The sequence below is a fragment of the Anomaloglossus baeobatrachus genome, chromosome 9 (genome assembly GCF_048569485.1).
Source record: "Anomaloglossus baeobatrachus isolate aAnoBae1 chromosome 9, aAnoBae1.hap1, whole genome shotgun sequence".
Lineage (NCBI taxonomy): Eukaryota > Metazoa > Chordata > Amphibia > Anura > Aromobatidae > Anomaloglossus > Anomaloglossus baeobatrachus.
The window spans coordinates 162,350,717-162,372,664 of record NC_134361.1 but is presented as its reverse complement, the minus strand read 5'-3'; the positions used below and the strand labels follow the sequence as shown (position 1 = coordinate 162,372,664).

The 21,948-nt window shown below is 46.4% G+C and overlaps 1 protein-coding gene across 1 annotated transcript in view; it reads right to left on the bottom strand.

The window, feature by feature from the left end:
- Nucleotides 1-6,880: 6,880 nt before the first annotated feature.
- Nucleotides 6,881-21,948, bottom strand: part of LOC142250597 (histone H3-like centromeric protein A) — a 108,907-nt gene continuing 93,839 nt past the window's right edge. The window contains exon 5 of the mRNA XM_075322778.1: nt 6,881-9,243. Within this exon, the coding sequence (XP_075178893.1) occupies nt 9,109-9,243 (135 nt within the window). The 3' untranslated portion in view covers nt 6,881-9,108. The remainder of the gene's footprint in view (nt 9,244-21,948) is intronic.

The following is a 21,948-nucleotide window of genomic DNA, read 5'->3' as shown; positions in this document are numbered from 1 at the left end:
TAACAGTGTCAGCAGCAGATCTTCGCCCCATAAGTGTGTCATGACCACATTTTTTGCTTAAAATTTTATTTTCCTATTTTATTTCTCTAAAACCAGGGTGCGTCTTATAGTCTGAAAAATAAGGGTAATCTCTGAACTTGCAGTGGGTGCTTAGCTTTCTATTGAGAGCAGGGGTCCTGCTCAAATGTTTGAGGTTCGAGCTACCCATCATCTTAGTCATTAATCCCTTTGATAATTGAGAGAGGGAGCATGGAGGGCTAGAAAGCATGCTGTGTCATAGTAACAGAAGTCATTTGGGTGGGAGCCATTCATGTGAATAGTCATGCAGTCTGAGCTAAATAATTCCCTCTTGTGGCATGATGTCACCAGAGCTGCTCCAGAAATCCTGCACATACTCTAATGACTAGAGGAAAACTCCACAAAACCAGACAATTAATGCAGGGGGTCCAATTAAATTTAATGGCCCACCTGTTGCACAAGCTTATATACATAATAGGAAAAAGAGAAACAGCAAGCTTTTAAAGTGCAAAAATGTGACAGGTTTTTATTATAACAGGTGACAATTCATTACAGGATAAAAACACTAAAAACAGAGACCTTAAGAGAATGACAATGTCCTGTTACCCCCCATATCCCAACACACGTTATGTCTGTAAACATAGACATGGAAGAGGTAATGGCTATATCAGGGCACGATAAACAAATTGACACATATACAATTCAGTGTTAAGGACAATTTAGGCTAGTAAATATTGCAAAGTGCCCAGATAGACGATTAAGGGAGTCATCACACTGGATGGGGAGGGGGACATGGAACCAAAGATAACCGGCTCTAGATGGTAACCATTAAAGTCTCAGAGCAATCCTCATACCAGCCCAACATACGTTTCAATGATGATTTTCTTATCTTCTTCAGGGGAAAAGGTGCTGTAATGCATGCCCACCAAATGCCGGTTTATAAATGCGCGCCGATATGAGTCGGGATTCCCCGGAAGTGACGTATCGGCGCATGCGCAGACCGCCGTCGCCGAGCCCAAGCGTCACTGCGCCGTCACGCCAGTCAGCGCATGCGCGGGAGCGGGGACGCGTCACCATAGCTCCCGCGCATGCGCACGGCGTATAGACGGCAGCAATGACACCGGGCAAGGCGAGACGGACCGCGCACGCGCACAGACACAGCCGGGGATATATGTACCATATTACTACAACAGCGGCAAGAGAATTAATACAGGAAAAATATGTGAGTCCAAAAGTGAAGCTGAAGTAGGAGGCTTCCGTGTATATGTAGGAATATCCTTCTTGTTCTTCCCTCCTATACCACTGCATAAATTATGAAGAGAGGTCACTATTTATCCTGAAAACAAAACAGGCAATATTATTGATGGGCCATTGGAGACATAAAAATTAGGAAGGATGTATGCATATAAATAAAAACAGGAAATGAAAGGGAAGGAGACATGAAATCCATACAGAGGGGTAAAAAAATTGCCAGTATTGACTATTTACATATACTATATTGTTCATTCAGGAGTAATCCAAAAAGGGGGCCCAAGGATACTATGTCTTTCCGGTCTAAAGGAAGGATGAGTAACTAATCGACTCATTTAGTCCCACTGCGATTCTGACACGGGCCTATGAGGATGGAATCATCACTAAAAAAATGCTGTAAGGTCTATGCAAAAAATATCCCAAAACGCCCACATTTTATGTCCTACCCAAGATCCATAAAGATGCTGTCAACCCGCCTGGGCGTCCCATCGTGTCCGGCATAGAGGGTTTGTGTGAGCCTATATGTCGATTTATAGACTATTATTTAAAACCTATAGTAGAGACACTACCCTCTTATGTCCGTGACACGACGGACGTCCTGGGGCGCGTTGATGGCATCTTCATGGAGGACGATATGCTGATTGTGACAGCGGACGTCGAGGGTCTGTATACCTGTATAGCCCATGAGGATGGGCTTAGGGCGGTGCACTTCTTCCTTGAAATGTCCGGTCGGGGTGGCGCCATGGGCTATTTGATCCTAGAGTTGCTCAGTTTCGCCCTGTCACACAATTATTTTGTTTTCAAGGATATTTTCTATTTACAGCGGCGTGGCACTGCCATGGGCGCGGCCTGTGCGCCTTCATATGCCGGCCTCTTCCTGGGGTACTGGGAGAGGCTGGTATTTGGTGATGGGGGCGTGGAGGCTGGCGCTCATGTGCAGTGTTGGCTTAGATATATAGACGACATTCTTTTTGTGTGGCAGGGCCCAGCTGAGCAACTTGATCAATTCATACGGCAACTTAATTCCAACAAGTTTAATATTAAATTGACCTACAAAAGTAGCAACCATGAGATTGACTTCTTGGATATCAAGATCCAAATTGATAATAAGAGGTCAGTCCAGACGGACGTATATCGTAAAGATACGTCCGTCAACGCGTTGCTACATGCCACATCCGCCCACAATCCACCTGTTATACGTGCCATCCCGACGGGGCAATTTTTGAGGATGAGGCGCATCTGCTCCTCAGATGCCTCCTTCGAGGCACAGGCAGCAGACCTTCGAGACCGTTTCCTCGACAGAGGATACAGCAAGAGGAGTGTACAACGAGGCTACAACAGGGCCAAAAGAACTCCTCGTGTACAACTATTAAAATACGCCCCAAAAGATTCTAATAAGTCGGATTCTGCAGTGAGGTTCATTGGAACGTTCAGCCAGGAGTGGACCACCATGCGTGATATCATGAAGAAACATTGGCCCGTGCTGCTAACTGATCCGGTCCTGGCTGAGACACTTCCTAAGAATCCCTTGATGACCCCGAGGAGGGCCAAAAACTTAAAGGACCATTTGGTGAGGAGCCATTACGTTCCTCCCAAATCAAACTACTTTGGCCCCAGAATTCCATTATGTGGCTGCTATCCTTGCAGCCACTGTGTGGCATGCAGTAATATTATCTGTAGTAAATCCTCCTCCTCGGACGGCCAAAATACATTTACCATCAAGCAGTATATCACGTGTAGTACTACACACGTGGTATACTTTGCGACCTGCACATGTCCTCTGACCTATGTCGGCCTCACCTCGAGGGAGCTGCGCATTCGGGTCAGAGAACATGTGAGGGACATTTCTGCGGCTGGCTCGGCAACGGATATCACTCTTTTGAAAACCCTACCCAGGCATTTTAGGTTACACCACTCCTGCGACCCCTCTCAGTTGAAAGTGAGGGGCACTGATGCCATAGATGGGGGTATCAGGGGTGGTGACCTTAAAAAACGCCTGGCACAATGTGAGGCGAAATGTATCTCAGTTCTGGACACATTGGTCCCAAAGGGACTAAATGAGTCGATTAGTTACTCATCCTTCCTTTAGACCGGAAAGACATAGTATCCTTGGGCCCCCTTTTTGGATTACTCCTGAATGAACAATATAGTATATGTAAAAAGTCAATACTGGCAATTTTTTTACCCCTCTGTATGGATTTCATGTCTCCTTCCCTTTCATTTCCTGTTTTTATTTATATGCATACAGCCTTCCTCTTTTTTATGTCTCCAATGGCCCATCAATAATATTGCCTGTTTTGTTTTCAGGATAAATAGTGACCTCTCTTCATAATTTATGCAGCGGTATAGGCGGGAAGAACAAGAAGGATATTCCTACATATACACGGAAGCCTCCTACTTCAGCTTCACTTTTGGACTCACATATTTTTCCTGTATTAATTCTCTTGCCGCTGTTGTAGTAATATGGTACATGTATCCCCGGCTGTGTCTGTGCGCGTGCGCGGTCCGTCTCGCCTTGCCCGGTGTCATTGCTGCCGTCTATACGCCGTGCGCATGCGCGGGAGCTATGGTGACACGTCCCCGCTCCCGCGCATGCGCTGACTGGCGTGACGGCGCAGTGACGCTTGGGCTCGGCGACGGCGGTCTGCGCATGCGCCGATACGTCACTTCCGGGGAATCCCGGCTCATATCGGCGCGCATTTATAAACCGGCATTTGGTGGGCATGCATTACAGCACCTTTTCCCCTGAAGAAGATAAGAAAATCATCATTGAAACGTACGTTGGGCTGGTATGAGGATTGCTCTGAGACTTTAATGGTTACCATCTAGAGCCGGTTATCTTTGGCTCCATGTCCCCCTCCCCATCCAGTGTGATGACTTCCTTAATCGTCTATCTGGGCACTTTGCAATATTTACTAGCCTAAATTGGCCTTAACACTGAATTGTATATGTGTCAATTTGTTTATCGTGCCCTGATATAGCCATTACCTCTTCCATGTCTATGTTTACAGACATAACATGTGTGTTGGGATATGGGGGGTAATAGGACATTGTCATTCTCTTAAGGTCTCTGTTTTTAGTGTTTTTATCCTGTAATGAATTGTCACCTGTTATAATAAAAACCTGTCACATTTTTGCACTTTAAAAGCTTGCCGTTTATTTTTCCTATTACATACTCTAATGACTACTGTTAGTATAGTGTATGTAACATATACTATGAAAACCATCTCTGGCCTTATCTGCGCAGTGTATGACCATCAGTCTCACCAGGCATGCCCTGGATGTGGTGAAATCATTGGGTCATCAATAATGTTGGCATAATTACAGCCTGGGCTACATGACTATTCACAGGGATGGCCCCGCACAGATGACCTCTTGGGGACATTTTGCATAAAGCATGCTCAGGCTTCTAATTCAGTTTTACAATATTCATTTTCAGATTATATAAAGTATTCCTGTGAAGCTGGTCAGGAGCTGAAAAGCGTAGTGTTGGATTAGTGCAGTAATCAAGACATGGGCTCATTTAAAATTATGCTCAGATGGATTTTTGGAGGCATTTGAAAATTAGGAGGTCTTCCAGCAGATACTGTTTTAGGAAATGTTCCTTTTTTATAGGAAACTGTTGGAGTTTTTCTTTTCCTAAAGCGTTTTTTCCCCAGCCTTTTCATTTGACAATGCAGATGGAGCGGATTCTGGCTGCAGTATTGACTGTAGAATTATACAATACAACACAGAGAAAGGTCCGCCTGTGCAGGCCGGGAATGGCCCTGCAAGTGTCAGAGAAACAAATTAAAAAAAACAAAACGATTAAAGGGGTACTCCAGGGAAAGAAGACATTTTAATACTGTTCCTGTACACAAACTATAAAGATGAGATGCCCAGTGCAGCTCTATAGTACTCACAATACCTGTAATTCACTGCTGGCCGCTCTTCACTGCTCCCCCTCCCCTCAGGGAGGTTACATCACTTATCAGTGTGAAGCTCCCTGCTGTCACTGTCAGCCAGACTCCTGATATCTGCTTCCCACAGTCAGAGAAGGGACGTGTCCTCTTTCCCTGTTCTCTGCAGAGAAGCAGCTATTATCAGGGGATTGGCTGGTAGTGACAGCAGGGAGCTTCACACTCCTTAATTAGGCTATGTTCACACGCTGCATCTTTTCTTAAACACAAAGATGCAGTGTTTTTGGCCCCCAAAAAAATGCACCCGCCGCAAAAACGCATAAAAGAAATGCATGCGTTTTTACGCATTTTGCCCAATGTGGTTTTTTTTTATTTGTTTTTTTTTTTTTAAAGTCAAATCTATTGACTAGAAGGGCTCAAAAACACAAAAGAATTGACATGCTGCATCTTAGCGGCATCTTCAAAACCGCAGCCAAAAAAAGATGCACTGTGCGGACAGCAAAATAGAAATCTGATAGACTTTGCTGGGGTAAAGAAATGCATGCAATTAGGTGAATCTTTGTGACCTCAAAAATGCACCAAAAACACAGCAAAAGATGCAGCGTGTGAACATAGCCTTACAAGTGTCTGAAGAATAATAGAACTATACTAGGCATCGCAACTTTATAGGTCAGGAGCACAGGGACAGTACAAAATTTGTTTTTATCTCCTGGAGTACCTCTTTAAGGTTTCTGTACATTACTAAGGGGCTCTTGGAGAACTGGAGGTAGAAATTTGTTGTATTGTATAATCATAGTCACAACTGCAACCAAAATCAGCTCTGCAGCTACTGACCTCAATAAACAGAATCTGAAAAAGCAAAGAGGCAGTGTAAAGCATAAGGGATGGAAAGAGCAAAAGCCTGAAATCGCTCAGTAGGTGGATTTCAGACTACCTGCTGCTCCACTGGACAATGCAGCTAAGCTCGAGTCAATCACAGCTGTGTCGAAAGAGAGAAGTCCAACAACAAAATTGCAAAGTGATAATAAAACAGCTTTATTTTTTATCAATATAAAAAAACTAAAATAGAGCATTAAATTATAAAAAATTTTTTATGAAGAAACAACTTTCCAACGGGTATAAGAGGCCCACAAACTAACTCCTCATTACTACTGACAATGAACACATTTTAAACACTGAAAACGCGCTGGTTTTAGTGCCCTTTTTTGTCTCTAGGACAGAGCTGGCATAACCTCAGACTTAGGCTAGTTTCACACTTGCGATGAACGGTATCCGTTGCATTACGTTGTGTAACGAATGCAACGGATGTGTTGCATATAGTGGCACAACGGATGCAACGGATGCTGCAAAACAACGCAATTCGTTTTGATTTTTTTTTTTTTTCCCAGTTTTACCAGCGGCAGACTATAGTGAACGATCAGCTGATCGCTCCCTGCAGCCGGCCGCCAGGTTATCAGCTGATCGCTCCCAGTGGCCGGCCGCCGGGTGATCAGCTGATCGCTCCCGGCCGCCGGGTGATCAGCTGATCGCTCCCGGCCGCCGGGTGATCAGCTGATCGCTCCCGGCCGCCGGGTGATCAGCTGATCGCTCCCGGCCGCCGGGTGATCAGCTGATCGCTCCCGGCCGCCGGGTGATCAGCTGATCGCTCCCGGCCGCCGGGTGATCAGCTGATCGCTCCCGGCCGCCGGGTGATCAGCTGATCGCTCCCGGCCGCCGGGTGATCAGCTGATCGCTCCCGGCCGCCGGGTGATCAGCTGATCGCTCCCGGCCGCCGGGTGATCAGCTGATCGCTCCCGGCCGCCGGGTGATCAGCTGATCGCTACCTGCAAACGGCCGCCGGGTGATCAGCTGATCGCTCCCTGCAGCCGACCGCCAGTGATCAGCTGAGCGCTGTCACTTGCCGGCCGCCGGGTGATCAGCTGATCGCTCCCTGCAGCCGACCGCCGGGTGATCAGCTGAGCGCTGTCACTTGCCGGCGCCCGGTCGCTCAGCTGAGCGCTGTCGCTTGCTGACGGCCGGGCGCTCAGCTGAACGTTCGGCCACCGCGTGCCAAAATAAAGTTTTTTTTTTTTTTTTTTAAATCAAAAGAGCATGCGCAGTGAAGTCCAGAGGATTCCGCTGCTCAAAACAACGTTACATGCTGCGTTCCTCCCGCTGGGCGGAAGCAACGGAGCGTCGCCCAGCGGAAGCAACGCAGGTCCTTTTGGTGCAATCCGTCAACCATACAAGTCTATGGGAAACAGCGGAATCCGTTAATGGATTCCGCGGTTTCCCAAAAGGGCGGATTGTAACGGAAGGAAAATAACGGAAGTGTGAAAGTACCCTTAGGCTTTTCTGTTAAGAAAGTTTTTTTTTTAACAAGTTGCATAAAATTACATAAGACCTTAATACAGTTGAAACCAGAAGTTTACATACAGTATCTAAAAGACACATCTGCAGGTTTTTCTCACTGACATGAAATTAGAATAAACTTATTTTAGGTCAAAATTATTTATAATTTGCCAAATGCCCGAATAATGAAAGAGAAGGTTTAAAAAGGCATTTATATATAAATTCTGCAAAGTCAAAAGTTTACATACCCTAAGAGTACTATGCTTTTAAACAATATGGGACAGCCCATATGATGGTGTCATGTCTTTGGAAGCTTCTAATAGGTTTATTGGCAACATGTGAGTTTGAGACACACCTGTGGATGTATTTTAAAGCACACCTGTAACACACTGCTTCTTTGTGTAGCATCATGGGAAAGTTAAAAAGGAATCGGCCAAGATGTCAGGAAGAGAATCTGCACAAGTCTGAATAATCCTTGGGTGCAATTTCCAGATACCTGAAGGGGCCTCGTTCATCTGTACAAACAATTATACACAAGTACAAACAAGATGGGAATGTCCAGCCACCATCCCGCTCAGGAGGGTGTTGGGTTTTGTGTACCAGAGATGAACGTGCTTTGGTAAGACATGTGCATATCAACCCAAGAACAAAAGCGAAAGAGCTTGTGAAGATGCTGGTGGAAGCTGGTAATTGTCATTATCCACAGTGACATGAGTACTGTATCAACAAGGGCTGAAAGGCCACTCTGCCAGGAAGAAGCCATTTCTCCAAAAGAAACAAAGCCAAATTAATGTTTGCAAATGCACACAGGAACAAAACCAAAACCTTACATTTTTTGAGACATGTCATGTGGTCTGATGAAACTAAAATTGAACTGTTTGGCCATAATGACCATTGTTACGTTTGGAGGAAAAAGGAAGAAGCTTTGAAGCCTCAGAACACCATCCCAACTGTGAAACAAGGGGGTGGCAGCATCATGTTGTGGGGTTGTGTTGCTGCAAGAGGGACTGGTGCTCTTCACAAAGTAGATGGCATCATAGAGGAAAGAAGATTATGTGGCAATACTGAAGTAACATGTGAAGATATCAGCCAGGAGCTTAAAGCTTGGGTGGGAACGGGTCTTCCAAATGGACAATGACACGAAGCATACTGCCAAACTGGTTACAAAGTGGCTTAAGGATAACAAAGACAACGTTTTGGAGTGGCCAGCACAAAGCCCTGATCTAAATCCTATTGAAAAATTATGGGCAAAGCTAATAAGGCCGATGCGAACAAGGTGAGCTACAAACATGACTCAGTTACACCAGTCAGGAGGAATGTGCCCAAATTCTTACCAACTATTGTGAGAAACTTGTGGAAAGATATCCAAAGCGTTTGACTCAAGTCATACTAATGAAATGTATGTAAACTTTTGACTTTGCAGAAAAGTAAAAAAAAGCAAAAAAAGCCTTAAAACTCTCATTATTCTGGCATTTGGCAAATATAAATAATTTTGGTTCCTAATAGACCGAAAACGGGAAAGGTTTTTTTCTGATTTCATGTCAGATAGTGAGAAAAACATGCATGCGTCTTTTTAGTTAGTGTACATAAACGTCTGGTTTATGATATTTTATCCCAGCCCATCCTGGAAGCCACGGATTCTTCGGGCAAGCTGCATGTCCTTTGCAAAAAGTGTAACTCGTTTAGCATGGAGGCTGCACAAGTAGGAATCTTCAAACAGCCGTACAAGGAAGGCCTCGGCAGACTGGGGAGAGAGGAAATGTATGAGAGTTAAAAGATCTGCCATATACATGACTGCTAATAATGACATGTCCAGCGTATGTGCAGCAAAAACACCTTCAGGCCATTATAATAATAATAATAAAGTTGATTTTTATAGCGCCAACATACTCTGCAGCACTTTACAATCAGGTGGGGGCTTGTTCAGACAAACAAAATAGCACATAGTTCAGCAGATACAGTAGGAATGAGGGCCCTGCTCAAAAGCTTATAATCTATGGGGAAATAGGGGGCCACAAAAGGTAAAGCACACTTGTAGCATCTGGTCCGGCAATAGTTATGATAATTTATTGATGTCATAAAAAAAATTCATAAAAAATTCAAATTGTCCCTCCAGTGAGGAAGGAAAAACTCTAGCGACACATATTGGAAGTACCAATCCTAAAAGTCAAAAGTGGCTTTTTAAACAAGCCTTTTCATAAGACTTAGGATTTATTTTCCAGATCAGAATCCCAATTTGCAGACACTGTGTTTCGGGGTGATTGCCCTTCATCAGTGCAAAGTGTGGGTATCTGATCTGGCTTATGAGAAGCTATGTGGGGACCACGGGGAAGATTTCATATAAAGATGAATGAGCCGGTCATTAGACAGTAACCTTTTAGGTGCACGCACGTGCTATTGGTTGTATGGCGGATGTGAGGACAGAAATAGGAGGAAGGTTATGAATAGCATTTAGAAGGTGGGACATGGGAGAGTTAGGTTAGTACGTTATGATGATAAGCTTGTCTGAAGAGATGTGTTTTTAATGCATGCTGCATGCTTAAAAACTTGGGGGCTGGATATTGGTCGCATTGTTAGGGGTAGTGCATTCCAGAAAACTGGCGCAGCACGAGAAAAGTCTTGGAGACGGAGATGTGATGTTCGTATTATGGAGGATGTTAGTCTAAGATCATTTGCGGAACAGAGGAGGCAGGTGGGATGATGGATAGAGATGAAGGAGATATAAGGTGGTGCAGAACTGTGGAGAGCTTTGTGGGTGAGAGAGGAGTCTGTATTGTATTCTGAAGCTGGTAAGTAGCCAGTGTAGTAACTGGCACAAGGTGGAGGCATCAGTGAAGAAGCTGCACAGCAATATGACCCTGGCTGCTGCATTCAGGATGGATTGGAGAGGAGAAAGTTTGGTCATAGGGAGACAGACCAATAAAAAAGTTGCAATTGTCCAGACGAGAATGAACAAGTGCAACAGTATGGGTTTTTGTAGTTTCGAAGGTGAGAAATGGTCGAATTCTGGAGATGTTTTTAAGATGCAGGTGACATGAGCGACTGATTGTATACGGGGAATGAAGGAAAGCTTTGAGTCAATTATAACCCCAAGACAGTGAGCATGACGCTTGGGATTATAACTTGTATCCAGTATTTTCACCAATTTCTCCTTTGTTCCTCAAATATTCAGTTGTAGTTGAACTAGAGGGTGGAGAGGAGCTATTACAATACCTCACCTACACAGCACATACAGACATGAGGGATTCCTGCTCTCCTGTCTCTATATACAGTATGTGTTCAGAAGGAGCAAAATGATTGATAAAATGCAGTACTAAACAGTGCAGCTGTGAATCCAGCCCTGTACTAGAAAGCAGCACTCCTCCTCTTCCTCTCACTTTTCTCCTCCCCTTTCTATATACTCATATAGGCATCTGTAATCTGAACTCTCAATGAAGAAGGAAATTTTAGAATTTTTTTCATTATGAATAACAAATACAGGCAGCTCTGTAGAACAAATACCACTAAGGACAACATCTGCAAGGAGATTGTATGTTTTTCCTGTGGCACTTCAGTTTCCTCCCACACTCCAAAGAAATAATGATGGGGATTTTAGATTGTGAGCACTGGTGGGCATATACACCTGGCCCTATACAAGTAGGTAAAATAGATCTATATTCCTCAGGGTACGAGGATTATGCGCAGCGATCCCAACACGTACAAGTCTTGAGATGTTATTAATGGTCTGAGTAATGTACCTGGACAAATAAATCATCAAGATCTGCTGCTCGCAACTCCCTTTTGAATTGCCAACTAATGACAGCCCAGATTAGCTCAATGGGAGACAAGTCCGTAGACGCTGCAGACCAATGCAGCATGTTTAGGCCATAAAACCTGCAGCCTTACGTTATGTTGAAGAAGGTCTCCTGAGAAACTTTAGTGAAATGGCCGTACCAATGTTTCCACAACCAAATTAATGTAACGCTGAGCTATTAGCTACCTAAAATGAGTACTACAGAAATCCAGTTACTGAACATTATGCCACCACACACCATAATCCCGGGAATAGGACCAGTGTGACCTTCCCCTCATTAAATGCTCTTCATGCCATAGCCACGTGATCATTGATATCATTCCACTGCTCTCAATTGTTATCCAAAGCATGATGACAGCGGAGGGCTATCTTCTTCAGTGATGAGTCCCGTTTTGGTCTTGGACGGAATGATAGTAGGAGATTGGCCTGGAGAATGAGATGTGGACAATGCCATGAAGAGGCCTTTATGATGGAACGTGAAATTGTCCCAGAAGCTATTCTTCCACACAATCCATGCCACACGTTTTTTGTCCTACTGTGAGCAGGCCAAGTGATCTAAACTTGGTACCATGGCCTGCAGCATCTCCAGACTTGTCTCACATCTGAGATGTCACTGGTCAGCAATTGCACAGTGAGCTGCCAGCAGCGGATCTTGATGATTTATCCAAGTGCATTCAAAGCGGCAGAACATTCCTTAGACACTCATTAATAACAAATTATAAAGATGGACACTAGCGCTCCCACAAGGAATGGGAAAGGGGCTTTACTTAACTCTGGGGGTATGGAGGTGATGCGGGGGGGGGGTGTGGAGGGAATGGAAGCTGCAGGCAGTTGGCAGGGTCCGCGTAAACTTGTCTAAAAGAAGAAATAAATGAAAAAACTACTGCGCTAACTGGATGAGTGGGAAAAGGGAGTGAATGGGTAGACCTAAATTTAGGTATGCAAATATGGAGACACAGCAGGGAAATGGTAAACTGTAAGCTGATTTATTGTACAATAATTTAAGATAAAACACAAGTTTTAAAATTATAAATAAAAACAAAACAAAAAACCTCTGCGTGGAGATATTCAGGAGAGGGTCCTGCTGAGGAACCTAGGGACAGAAGGGGAGGCTTGGGACCTGTTAGGAATACAAAATGAAAGGAATGAATGCAGGTAAACTGATAATAGGAATAATGAGGATCTGGGTTGAATACTAATTTACCTGGTGGTTATGAACACATTGAGGATGAAAATTTAGAATTTGTAAAATTGACAAGAGGAGGAGAGAACTTTTGGTGTTTCCCCTCTATGTAGGAACCTGTAAACTAATATAAGTAGATTAGTCTGTGTTGACAGTATGCTCCACAGTGTGGGGGCTTCCTAAAGGGGGGGGAAACCTACCAGTACTGGCCTTTTGAGTGCCTGTGTATTTGCTTTTGGAGATAGATTAGTGATATTTAGGAAAATGTCCTAAAAATATTAGTAGATTGAAATTAGTACTAATAGATAAACCACAGGAATACAAGTGTTAATGGTGGTGATTGAAAAGAAGGGAATTTTGTTTACTTACCGAAAATTCCTTTTCTTCTAGCTCTAATTGGGAGACCCAGACAATTGGGTGTATAGGCTATGCCTCCGGAGGCCGCACAAAGTATTACACTCAAAAGTGTTAAGCCCCTCCCCTTCTGCCTATACACTCCCCGTGCTCCCACGGGCTCCTCAGTTTTGGTGCAAAAGCAAGAAGGAGGAAAAAGAATTATAAACTGGTTTAAAGTAACTTCAATCCGAAGGAATATCGGAGAACTGAAACCATTCAACATGAACAACATGTGTACACAAAAAAACAGGGGCGGGTGCTGGGTCTCCCAATTAGAGCTAGAAGAAAAGGAATTTACGGTAAGTAAACAAAATTCCCTTCTTCTTTGTCGCTCTATTGGGAGACCCAGACAATTGGGACGTCCAAAAGCAGTCCCTGGGTGGGTAAAATAATACCTCGTAAGAGAGCCGTAAAACGGCCTCTTCCTACAGGTGGGCAACCGCCGCCTGAAGGACTCGTCTACCTAGGCTGGCATCCGCCGAAGCATAGGTATGCACCTGATAGTGCTTCGTGAAAGTGTGCAGGCTCGACCAGGTAGCCGCCTGACACACCTGCTGAGCCGTAGCCTGGTGCCTCAAAGCCCAGGACGCGCCCACGGCTCTGGTAGAATGGGCCTTCAGCCCTGAGGGAACCGGAAGCCCAGCCGAACGGTAAGCTTCGATAATTGGCTCCTTGATCCACCGAGCCAGGGTTGATTTGGAAGCCTGTGACCCTTTACGCTGGCCAGCGACAAGGACAAAGAGTGCATCCGAGCGGCGCAGGGGCGCCGTACGAGAAATGTAGAGTCTGAGTGCTCTCACCAGATCTAACAAGTGCAAATCCTTTTCACATTGGTGAACTGGATGAAAACCAAAAAAAAAGGTAAGGAGATATCCTGATTGAGATGAAAGGGGGATACCACCTTAGGGAGAAATTCCGGAACCGGACGCAGAACCACCTTGTCCTGGTGAAACACCAGGAAAGGGGCTTTGCATGACAGCGCTGCTAGCTCAGACACTCTCCTAAGTGAAGTGACTGCAACTAGGAAAACCACTTTCTGCGAAAGGCGTGAGAGAGAAATATCCCTCATTGGCTCGAATGGTGGTTTCTGAAGAACCGTCAGCACCCTGTTCAGAACCCAGGGTTCTAACGGCCGCTTGTATGGAGGGACGATGTGACAAACCCCCTGCAGGAACGTGCGTACCTGTGGAAGTCTGGCTAGGCGCTTCTGGAAAAACACAGAGAGCGCCGAGACTTGTCCCTTAAGGGAGCCGAGCGACAAACCCTTTTCCAGTCCAGATTGAAGGAAGGACAGAAAAGTGGGCAAGGCAAAAGGCCAGGGAGAAATACCCTGAGCAGAGCACCACGACAGGAAAATTTTCCACGTCCTGTGGTAGATCTTGGCGGACGTTGGTTTCCTAGCCTGTCTCATAGTGACAATGACGTCTTGAGATAATCCAGAAGACGCTAGGATCCAGGACTCAATGGCCACACAGTCAGGTTGAGGGCCGCAGAATTCAGATGGAAAAACGGCCCTTGAGATAGCAAGTCTGGTCGGTCAGGTAGTGCCCACGGTTGGCCGACCGTGAGATGCCACAGATCCGGGTACCACGACCGCCTCGGCCAGTCTGGAGCGACGAGGATGACGCGGCGGCAGTCGGACCTGATCTTGCGTAACACTCTGGGCAACAGTGCCAGCGGAGGAAACACATAAGGGAGCTGAAACTGCGACCAATCCTGAACTAAGGCGTCTGCCGCCAGAGCTCTGGGATCTTGAGACCGTGCCATGAACGCTGGTACCTTGTTGTTGTGCCGGGACGCCATGAGATCGACGTCCGGCACCCCCCAGCGGCAACAGATCTCCTGAAACACGTCCGGGTGAAGGGACCATTCCCCTGCGTCCATGCCCTGGCGACTGAGATAATCTGCTTCCCAGTTTTCCACGCCTGGAATGTGAACTGCGGAGATGGTGGAGGCCGTGGCTTCCACCCACAGTAGAATCCGCCAGACTTCCTGGAAGGCTTGCCGACTGCGTGTGCCGCCTTGGTGGTTGATGTATGCCACCGCTGTGGAATTGTCTGACTGAATTCTGATCTGCTTGTCTTCCAGCCACTGCTGAAACGCTTTCAGGGCAAGATACACTGCCCGTATTTCCAGAACATTGATCTGAAGCGAGGACTCTTGCTGGGTCCACGTACCCTGAGCCCTGTGGTGGAGAAAAACCGCTCCCCACCCTGACAGACTCGCGTCCGTCGTGACCACCTCCCAGGATGGGGGTAGGAAGGATTTCCCTTTCGATAATGAAGTGGGAAGAAGCCACCACCGAAGGGAAGCTTTGGTCGCCTACGAGAGGGAGACGTTCCTGTCGAGGGACGTCTTCCTGTCCCATTTGCGAAGGATGTCCCATTGAAGAGGACGCAGGTGAAACTGCGCGAAAGGAACTGCCTCCATTGCTGCCACCATCTTCCCCAGGAAGTGCATGAGGCGTCTCAAGGTGTGTGACCGACCTTGAAGGAGAGATTGTACCCCTGTCTGTAGTGACCGCTGCTTGATCAGCGGAAGCTTCACTATCGCTGAGAGGGTATGAAACTCCATGCCAAGGTATGTCAGCGATTGGGCCGGTGTCAGATTTGACTTTGGAAAATTGATGATCCACCCGAAACTCTGGAGAGTCTCCAGGGTAGCGTCGAGGCTGTGTTGGCATGCCTCTAGAGAGGGTGCCTTGATCAACAGATCGTCCAAGTACGGGATCACGAGTGACCCTGAGAGTGGAGGACCGCTACTACAGTAGCCATAACCTTGGTGAAAACCCGTGGGGCTGTTGCCAGGCCGAACGACAGTGCCACGAACTGCAGGTGTTCGTTCCCTATGGCGAAGTGCAAGAAGCGCTGGTGCTCTGGAGCAATCGGTACGTGGAGATAAGCATCCTTGATATCGATCGATGCAAGGAAATCTCCCTGGGACATTGAGGCGATGACGGAGCGGAGGGATTCCATCCGGAACCGCCTGGTCTTTACGTGTTTGTTGAGAAGTTTCAGGTCCAGGACAGGTCGAAAAGACCCGTCCTTCTTTGGGACCACAAACAAGTTGGAGTAAAAAACCGTGGCCCTGTTGCTGAAGAGGAACAGGGATCACCACTCCTTCTGCCTTCAGAGTGCGCAGCGCATGCAGAAGAGCCTCGGCTCGCTCGGGAGGCGGGGATGACCTGAAGAATCGAGTCGGGGGACGAGAAGTGAACTCTATCTTGTAACCGTGAGACAGAATGTCTCTCACCCAACGGTCTTTTACCCGTGGCAGCCAGGTGTCGCAAAAGCGGGAGAGCCTGCCACCGACCGAGGATGCGGAGAGAGGATGCCGAAAGTCATGAGGAAGCCGCTTTGGTAGCGGCACCTCCGGTGGTCTGTTTAGGACGTGACTTAGACCGCCATGCATCAGAGTTCCTTTGATCTTTCTGAGGCCTTTTGGACGAGGAGAATTGGGACCTGCCCGCGCCCCGAAAGGACCGAAACCTCGACTGCCTCTTCCTCTGTTGGGGTATGTTCGGTTTGGGCTGGGGTAAGGATGTATCCTTTCCCTTGGATTGTTTGATGATTTCATCCAAACGCTCGCCAAACAATCGTTCGCCAGAAATTGGCAAACTGGTTAAGCGCTTTTTGGAAACAGAATCTGCCTTCCATTCCCGAAGCCACAAGGCCCTGCGGAGTACCACCGAATTGGCGGCTGCAACCGCCGTACGGCTCGCAGAGTCCAGGATAGCATTAATAGCGTAAGACGCAAATGCCGACGTCTGAGTGGTTATGGACGCCACCTGTGGCGCGGACGTGCGTGTGGCTGCGTCAATTTGCGCTTGACCTGCTGAGATAGCTTGTAGCGCCCATACGGCTGCGAATGCTGGGGCAAAAGAAGCGCCGATAGCTTCATAGATGGATTTCAACCAGAGCTCCATCTGCCTGTCAGTGGCATCTTTGAGTGAAGCCCCATCTTCCACTGCAAGTATGGATCTAGCCGCCAGTCTGGAGATTGGAGGATCCACCTTGGGACACTGAGTCCAACCCATGACCTCGTCAGGGGGAAAGGGATAACGTGTATCCTTAAGGCGCTTAGAAAAACGCTTATCTGGACAAGCATGGTGATTCTGGACTGCCTCTCTGAAATCAGAGTGGTCCAGAAACATACTCTGTGTACGCTTGGGAAACCTGAAACGGAATTTCTCCTGCTGGGAAGCCGACTCCTCCGCTGGAGGAGTTGAGGGAGAAATATCCAACATACGATTGATGGACGCAATAAGGTCGTTCACTATGGCGTCCCCGTCCGGAGTATCAAGATTGAGAGCGGCCTCAGGATCAGAATCCTGATCAGCTACTTCCGCGTCATCGACCAGCGATTCCCCTCGCTGAGACCCTGAACAATATGATGATGTCGAGGGAAAATCTAAGCGAGCTCGCTTAGTCGGTCTGGGGCTGGGGTCTGTGTCAGAACCCTCAGCTTGGGATCCATGAGATACCCCGGGAGGACATTGTTGGTCCAGCTGAGGTGGGCCCGGGAACAAAGAATCAACAGAGTCCCTGTGCTGAGATACCGGCCTGGACTGCAAGGCTTCTAGTATCTTAGCCATAGTCTCAGAGAGTTTTGCAAACTCCGTCCCTGTCACCTGAACAGTGTTTGCTAGGGGGGGCCCAGGGGGAGCCACCTGCTGAGGCTGTGGCTGAGCAAGTGCCACAGGGGCCGAATAGTGCAGACAATGAGGGTCAGTGGAACCTGCCGGTAGCGGGGTCGTACATGCGGCGCAGGCAACATAATAAGCCTGTGTTGTGGCACCCCTTTCGTGGGCGCCATGCTATTATCTTCCCTGAGCAACACAATAGGGTATATAGCCAGAAATCAACTGTGCACTATACAGTGTAAAATAAACATATAATGTTACACTACTGCACAATGGGGCTAGCACCACAGGCGCTGCTTACCACCCGCTTAAAGCGGTTGTGATGCCACCAGAGTCCCTGCCTGGGTCTCCCAGATTTTGTCCCCCTCTGCAGCGTCCGAGGAGCTGACAGGAATGCGTCCTGAGGAGATGAGGGAGCCGTGGGCGTGACCCAGAAAGAGCGGGAACTGGTGCCTGCACTGTGCACAGTGAGGGGAGTGGAGTATGCAAAGCATGCTCCAGCCCTCAGTGCTGCTCGTTCTGTGCAGCGTCCCGCCCTTCCCCTGCCTGTCAGGGCTATGGGCGGGAGGAAAGGAAACTAGGCCGCAAAAAGCCGGGGACTCTAGTAATAAACGCGGCCGCCGTAAAAGCGCGGCCGGCGTGGAAGTCCCCGGCGCACTACAAGTCCCAGCCGCGCCACAGAGTTTCCAAGGCAGCGGCGGTCAATGCGGCAGTCCCTATACATAAACACACTCAGCAACGCTGAGTGTGTAATGGCACATATTAACCCGGTCAGCGCCGCGGTCCCTGGTGCACTAGCACACCCAGCAAAGCTGGAGTGTTGCTGTGCGCGGTCCCCACGGGGACACAGAGTACCTCCAAGTAGCAGGGCCATGTCCCTGAACGATACCCGGCTCCTATCCAGCAGGCTCCACAGGAGTTGTGGATGAAGCACGGCCTCAGTGCCTGAAGACCGATAGGATCCCACTTCCACCAGAACCCTGAGGGGGATGGGGAAGGAAAACAGCATGTGGGCTCCAGCCTCCGTACCCGCAATGGATACCTCAACCTTAACAACACCGCCGACAAGAGTGGGGTGAGAAGGGAGCATGCTGGGGGCCCTATATGGGCCCACTTTTCTTCCATCCGACATGGTCAGCAGCTGCTGCTGACCAATCTGTGGAGCTGTGCGTGCATGTCTGCCTCCTTCGCACAAAGCATAAAAACTGAGGAGCCCGTGGGAGCACGGGGAGTGTATAGGCAGAAGGGGAGGGGCTTAACACTTTTGAGTGTAATACTTTGTGCGGCCTCCGGAGGCATAGCCTATACACCCAATTGTCTGGGTCTCCCAATAGAGCGACAAAGAAATACCTGATGATATGAATGCTGTCTTTAGGATATAATATGTGTGCTGGTTTCAGGAACTACATAGGATAGAGATTGAAGTTTCACCTGGTAAAAATGGTATAAGATATTGAAAGAGTATGAATGTAAATGATGTAATCACATAAATAACCATATGGAAATAGGGGACAGTATAAAAAATTGGTAATAGTATTGTATAATAAGTGTAAATACCTGATAGGGTGTTTGGTGAATATAAAGGGATAAATAGAGAGGATGTTCATATGATTACTGAAACTGAATAATTTAGCTGGTGCCACCTATTAAAGATAGACAATACAGGTCAGAGTTGAAAATGGTTAATACAACCTAGACTGGTGCTATTAATAAAACTAGGTGATGAATTCAACGTTACCTGACAATAAAACTAGGTAGCGATTTCAAAATTACCTGTCTGTGAGCACTGAGTTCAGCTGTAGAAAATTTAGGCTAAATGGTGAGGCTGTAAGAGCTCAGGTGTTAACCTGTAACTGACAGTGTTATGAATAAATATACGTTAGCGTCAATAGTTAATATACCTAGAAAATTGCTGTAAATAGAACTAGATGGTGATTGAGAAAAAATAAATAAAATATTTTACCTGTCAGTGAGCACTGAGTTCAGCTGTTGAGAATTCAGGCTGCTTGATGAGGATGTAGAAGCTCAAGGGTTAACCTGCAACCTGACTAGTGGTTGCGTTAGGTAATGGTAAACAGAGGGTGATCATAGTCAAAGTAATTAAGGTCAGATAGCTGGTTGTATGAGTCAGCTACTGTACAGTGAAAAAATATCACAGTCGAGCTGTCAGCAGGCGCCTTGCTAGGGGCAGTAATTGTCTTACCTAACTGGCTGGGATGTCCGTGGAAGCTGGTCCGTAAGGAGTGTCGCTGGGAGCTGCGTGGAGCGCGGCGTAACAGGCCGCCGAGCGGAAGTGGGTGGGAGGTCCCAGCTGGAAACTCTCCCGTCCAACTACCATGAGCTCAGGGATAGGTGATGTCATTGTGGATAGTGGGAGGTTTAGCAAGCATGCACAGATACAAGGGCACTAAATCCGATGCGTTTCAAAGGGCTGCAATCCTTCTTCCTCAGGGATAGTCCCAGAGTGTAAAATGGCTGCTTAAATATCCTCCCAAAGTAGAGAAGAAAACAAAAAAAAAAAAAAAAGGGGGAAGCTTTATGTGTAAGTTTAAAGTTAGTGGGGGGAAAAAAAAAAAAAAAAAAAGAGAAACTACATGTGTAACTTTGATGTGGAAATAATGTTTAGCTCATATTTGTACATCATATATGTATATATAGAGATGTCCATATATAGATTTAAGTTAGTAGGTATAGCAGAAAAGGATAAAATTATTCACAATATCAATATAAACTTGTGAAAAAATAAATAAAAAAAGTACATTGAAATGAAACAACGGGATGAAAATATGGTTTTAATCAAAGGCAAAGATCTCAAAGTCCACATTGAGTCCTTTGGGAACAAGGGCGTCAAGTGTGAAAATCCATCTGAATTCCATACGTGACATTTGGTCTAAATAGTTGCCACCCCTCCAGTTAGGATGGATTTTTTGAGACAGAAAAAAAAAAAAGTCACATTTTTAACCGAGCGGTGGTGAAACTCTAAAAAAATTAAATTACGAGAAAGAGGATGTCCCTTGAATCTCTTTTTTATACAGTTGAAGTGTTCACTTATTCTAATGGTGAGGGATCTCTTTGTTCGCCCTATATACAGTTTGTTGCAAGGACACTTAATATCGTAAATAATTCCTGTAGTCGAACAGGACATGAACTGGGTTATTTTGGATGTCTTATCCCCCTTTGTGTTGGTAAAATTAGTTTGGAGGCGTCTTTTTATGCCTGTTTGTGTACAACAAGTGCAGTTACCACAAGGTAAAAAGCCTACCAGGTCTTGATGTCCACTGACTGACTTGGTTTGGTTTTTATCTTTTGCTATAGTGGGGGCGATTATGTTGCCTAATGATTGGGCTTTACGGAACACAACCCTAGGATTTTTTGGTAACAGGTCACCTATTGTCTTGAAGGAGGATGTGTCAGTGGTTTTGGATGATTTTTTTGAAAGTTGTGCGATTGTCATGGTACTGGGTGATGACAGGTAGATGCACAATTTGGTGCTGGATAGTTGGATTATTGGTTGTTGTTGTTTTATTTTTAAGTAAGTTGGCTCTAGGTATGTGCATCACCTCAGTAATTGATTTTTCTAATTTTTCAATGTTATAACCCTTGTTTATGAATACGTTTTTTAAATGGTTTGATTCGGATATATAGTGATCTAGTTGAGAGCAATTGCGTCTTACCCGCATAAACTGGCGTTTTGGAATGTTTAATAGCCATGTAGGTAAATGGCAGCTTGTGAGTGGGATGAAGCTATTTGAGTCTACCAGTTTCCTGTAACTTTTAGTGAGTATACGTTGCTGGTCAACAAAAATAGGGATACCTAAAAAATTAATAGTAGTTGAGCTTATTGTGGGGGTGAACTCAAGGCCATAATTATTGGAGTTGAGGGAGTTTAGAAATTCAGTTGGGGGAGCAATTGAGTTATCCCAGATGAAGACAATATCGTCTTTAAAACGACGCCACAATATAAGTCCGTTAATGAGGTGTGCATTAGAGAATATTGTTTCACTTTACCAGTTTCCTACATACAAATTTGCGTAACTGGGCGCAATTTTTTTTTTTTTCTACTTTGGGAGGATATTTAAAGCAGCCATTTTACACTCTGGGACTATCCCTGAGGAAGAAGGATTGCAGCCCTTTGAAACGCATCGGATTTAGTGCCCTTGTATCTGTGCATGCTTGCTAAACCACCCACTATCCACAGTGACGTCACCCATCCCTGAGCTCATGGTAGTTGGATGGGAGAGTTTCCGGCCGGGACCTCCCACCCACTTCCGCTCGGTGGCCTGTTACGTCGCGCTCCACGCAGCTCCCAGCGACACTCCTGACGGACCAGCTTCCACGGACATCCCAGCCAGTTAGGTAAGACAATTACTACCCCTAGCAAGGCGCCTGCTGACAGCCCGACTGTGATATTATTTCACTATACAGTAGCTGACTC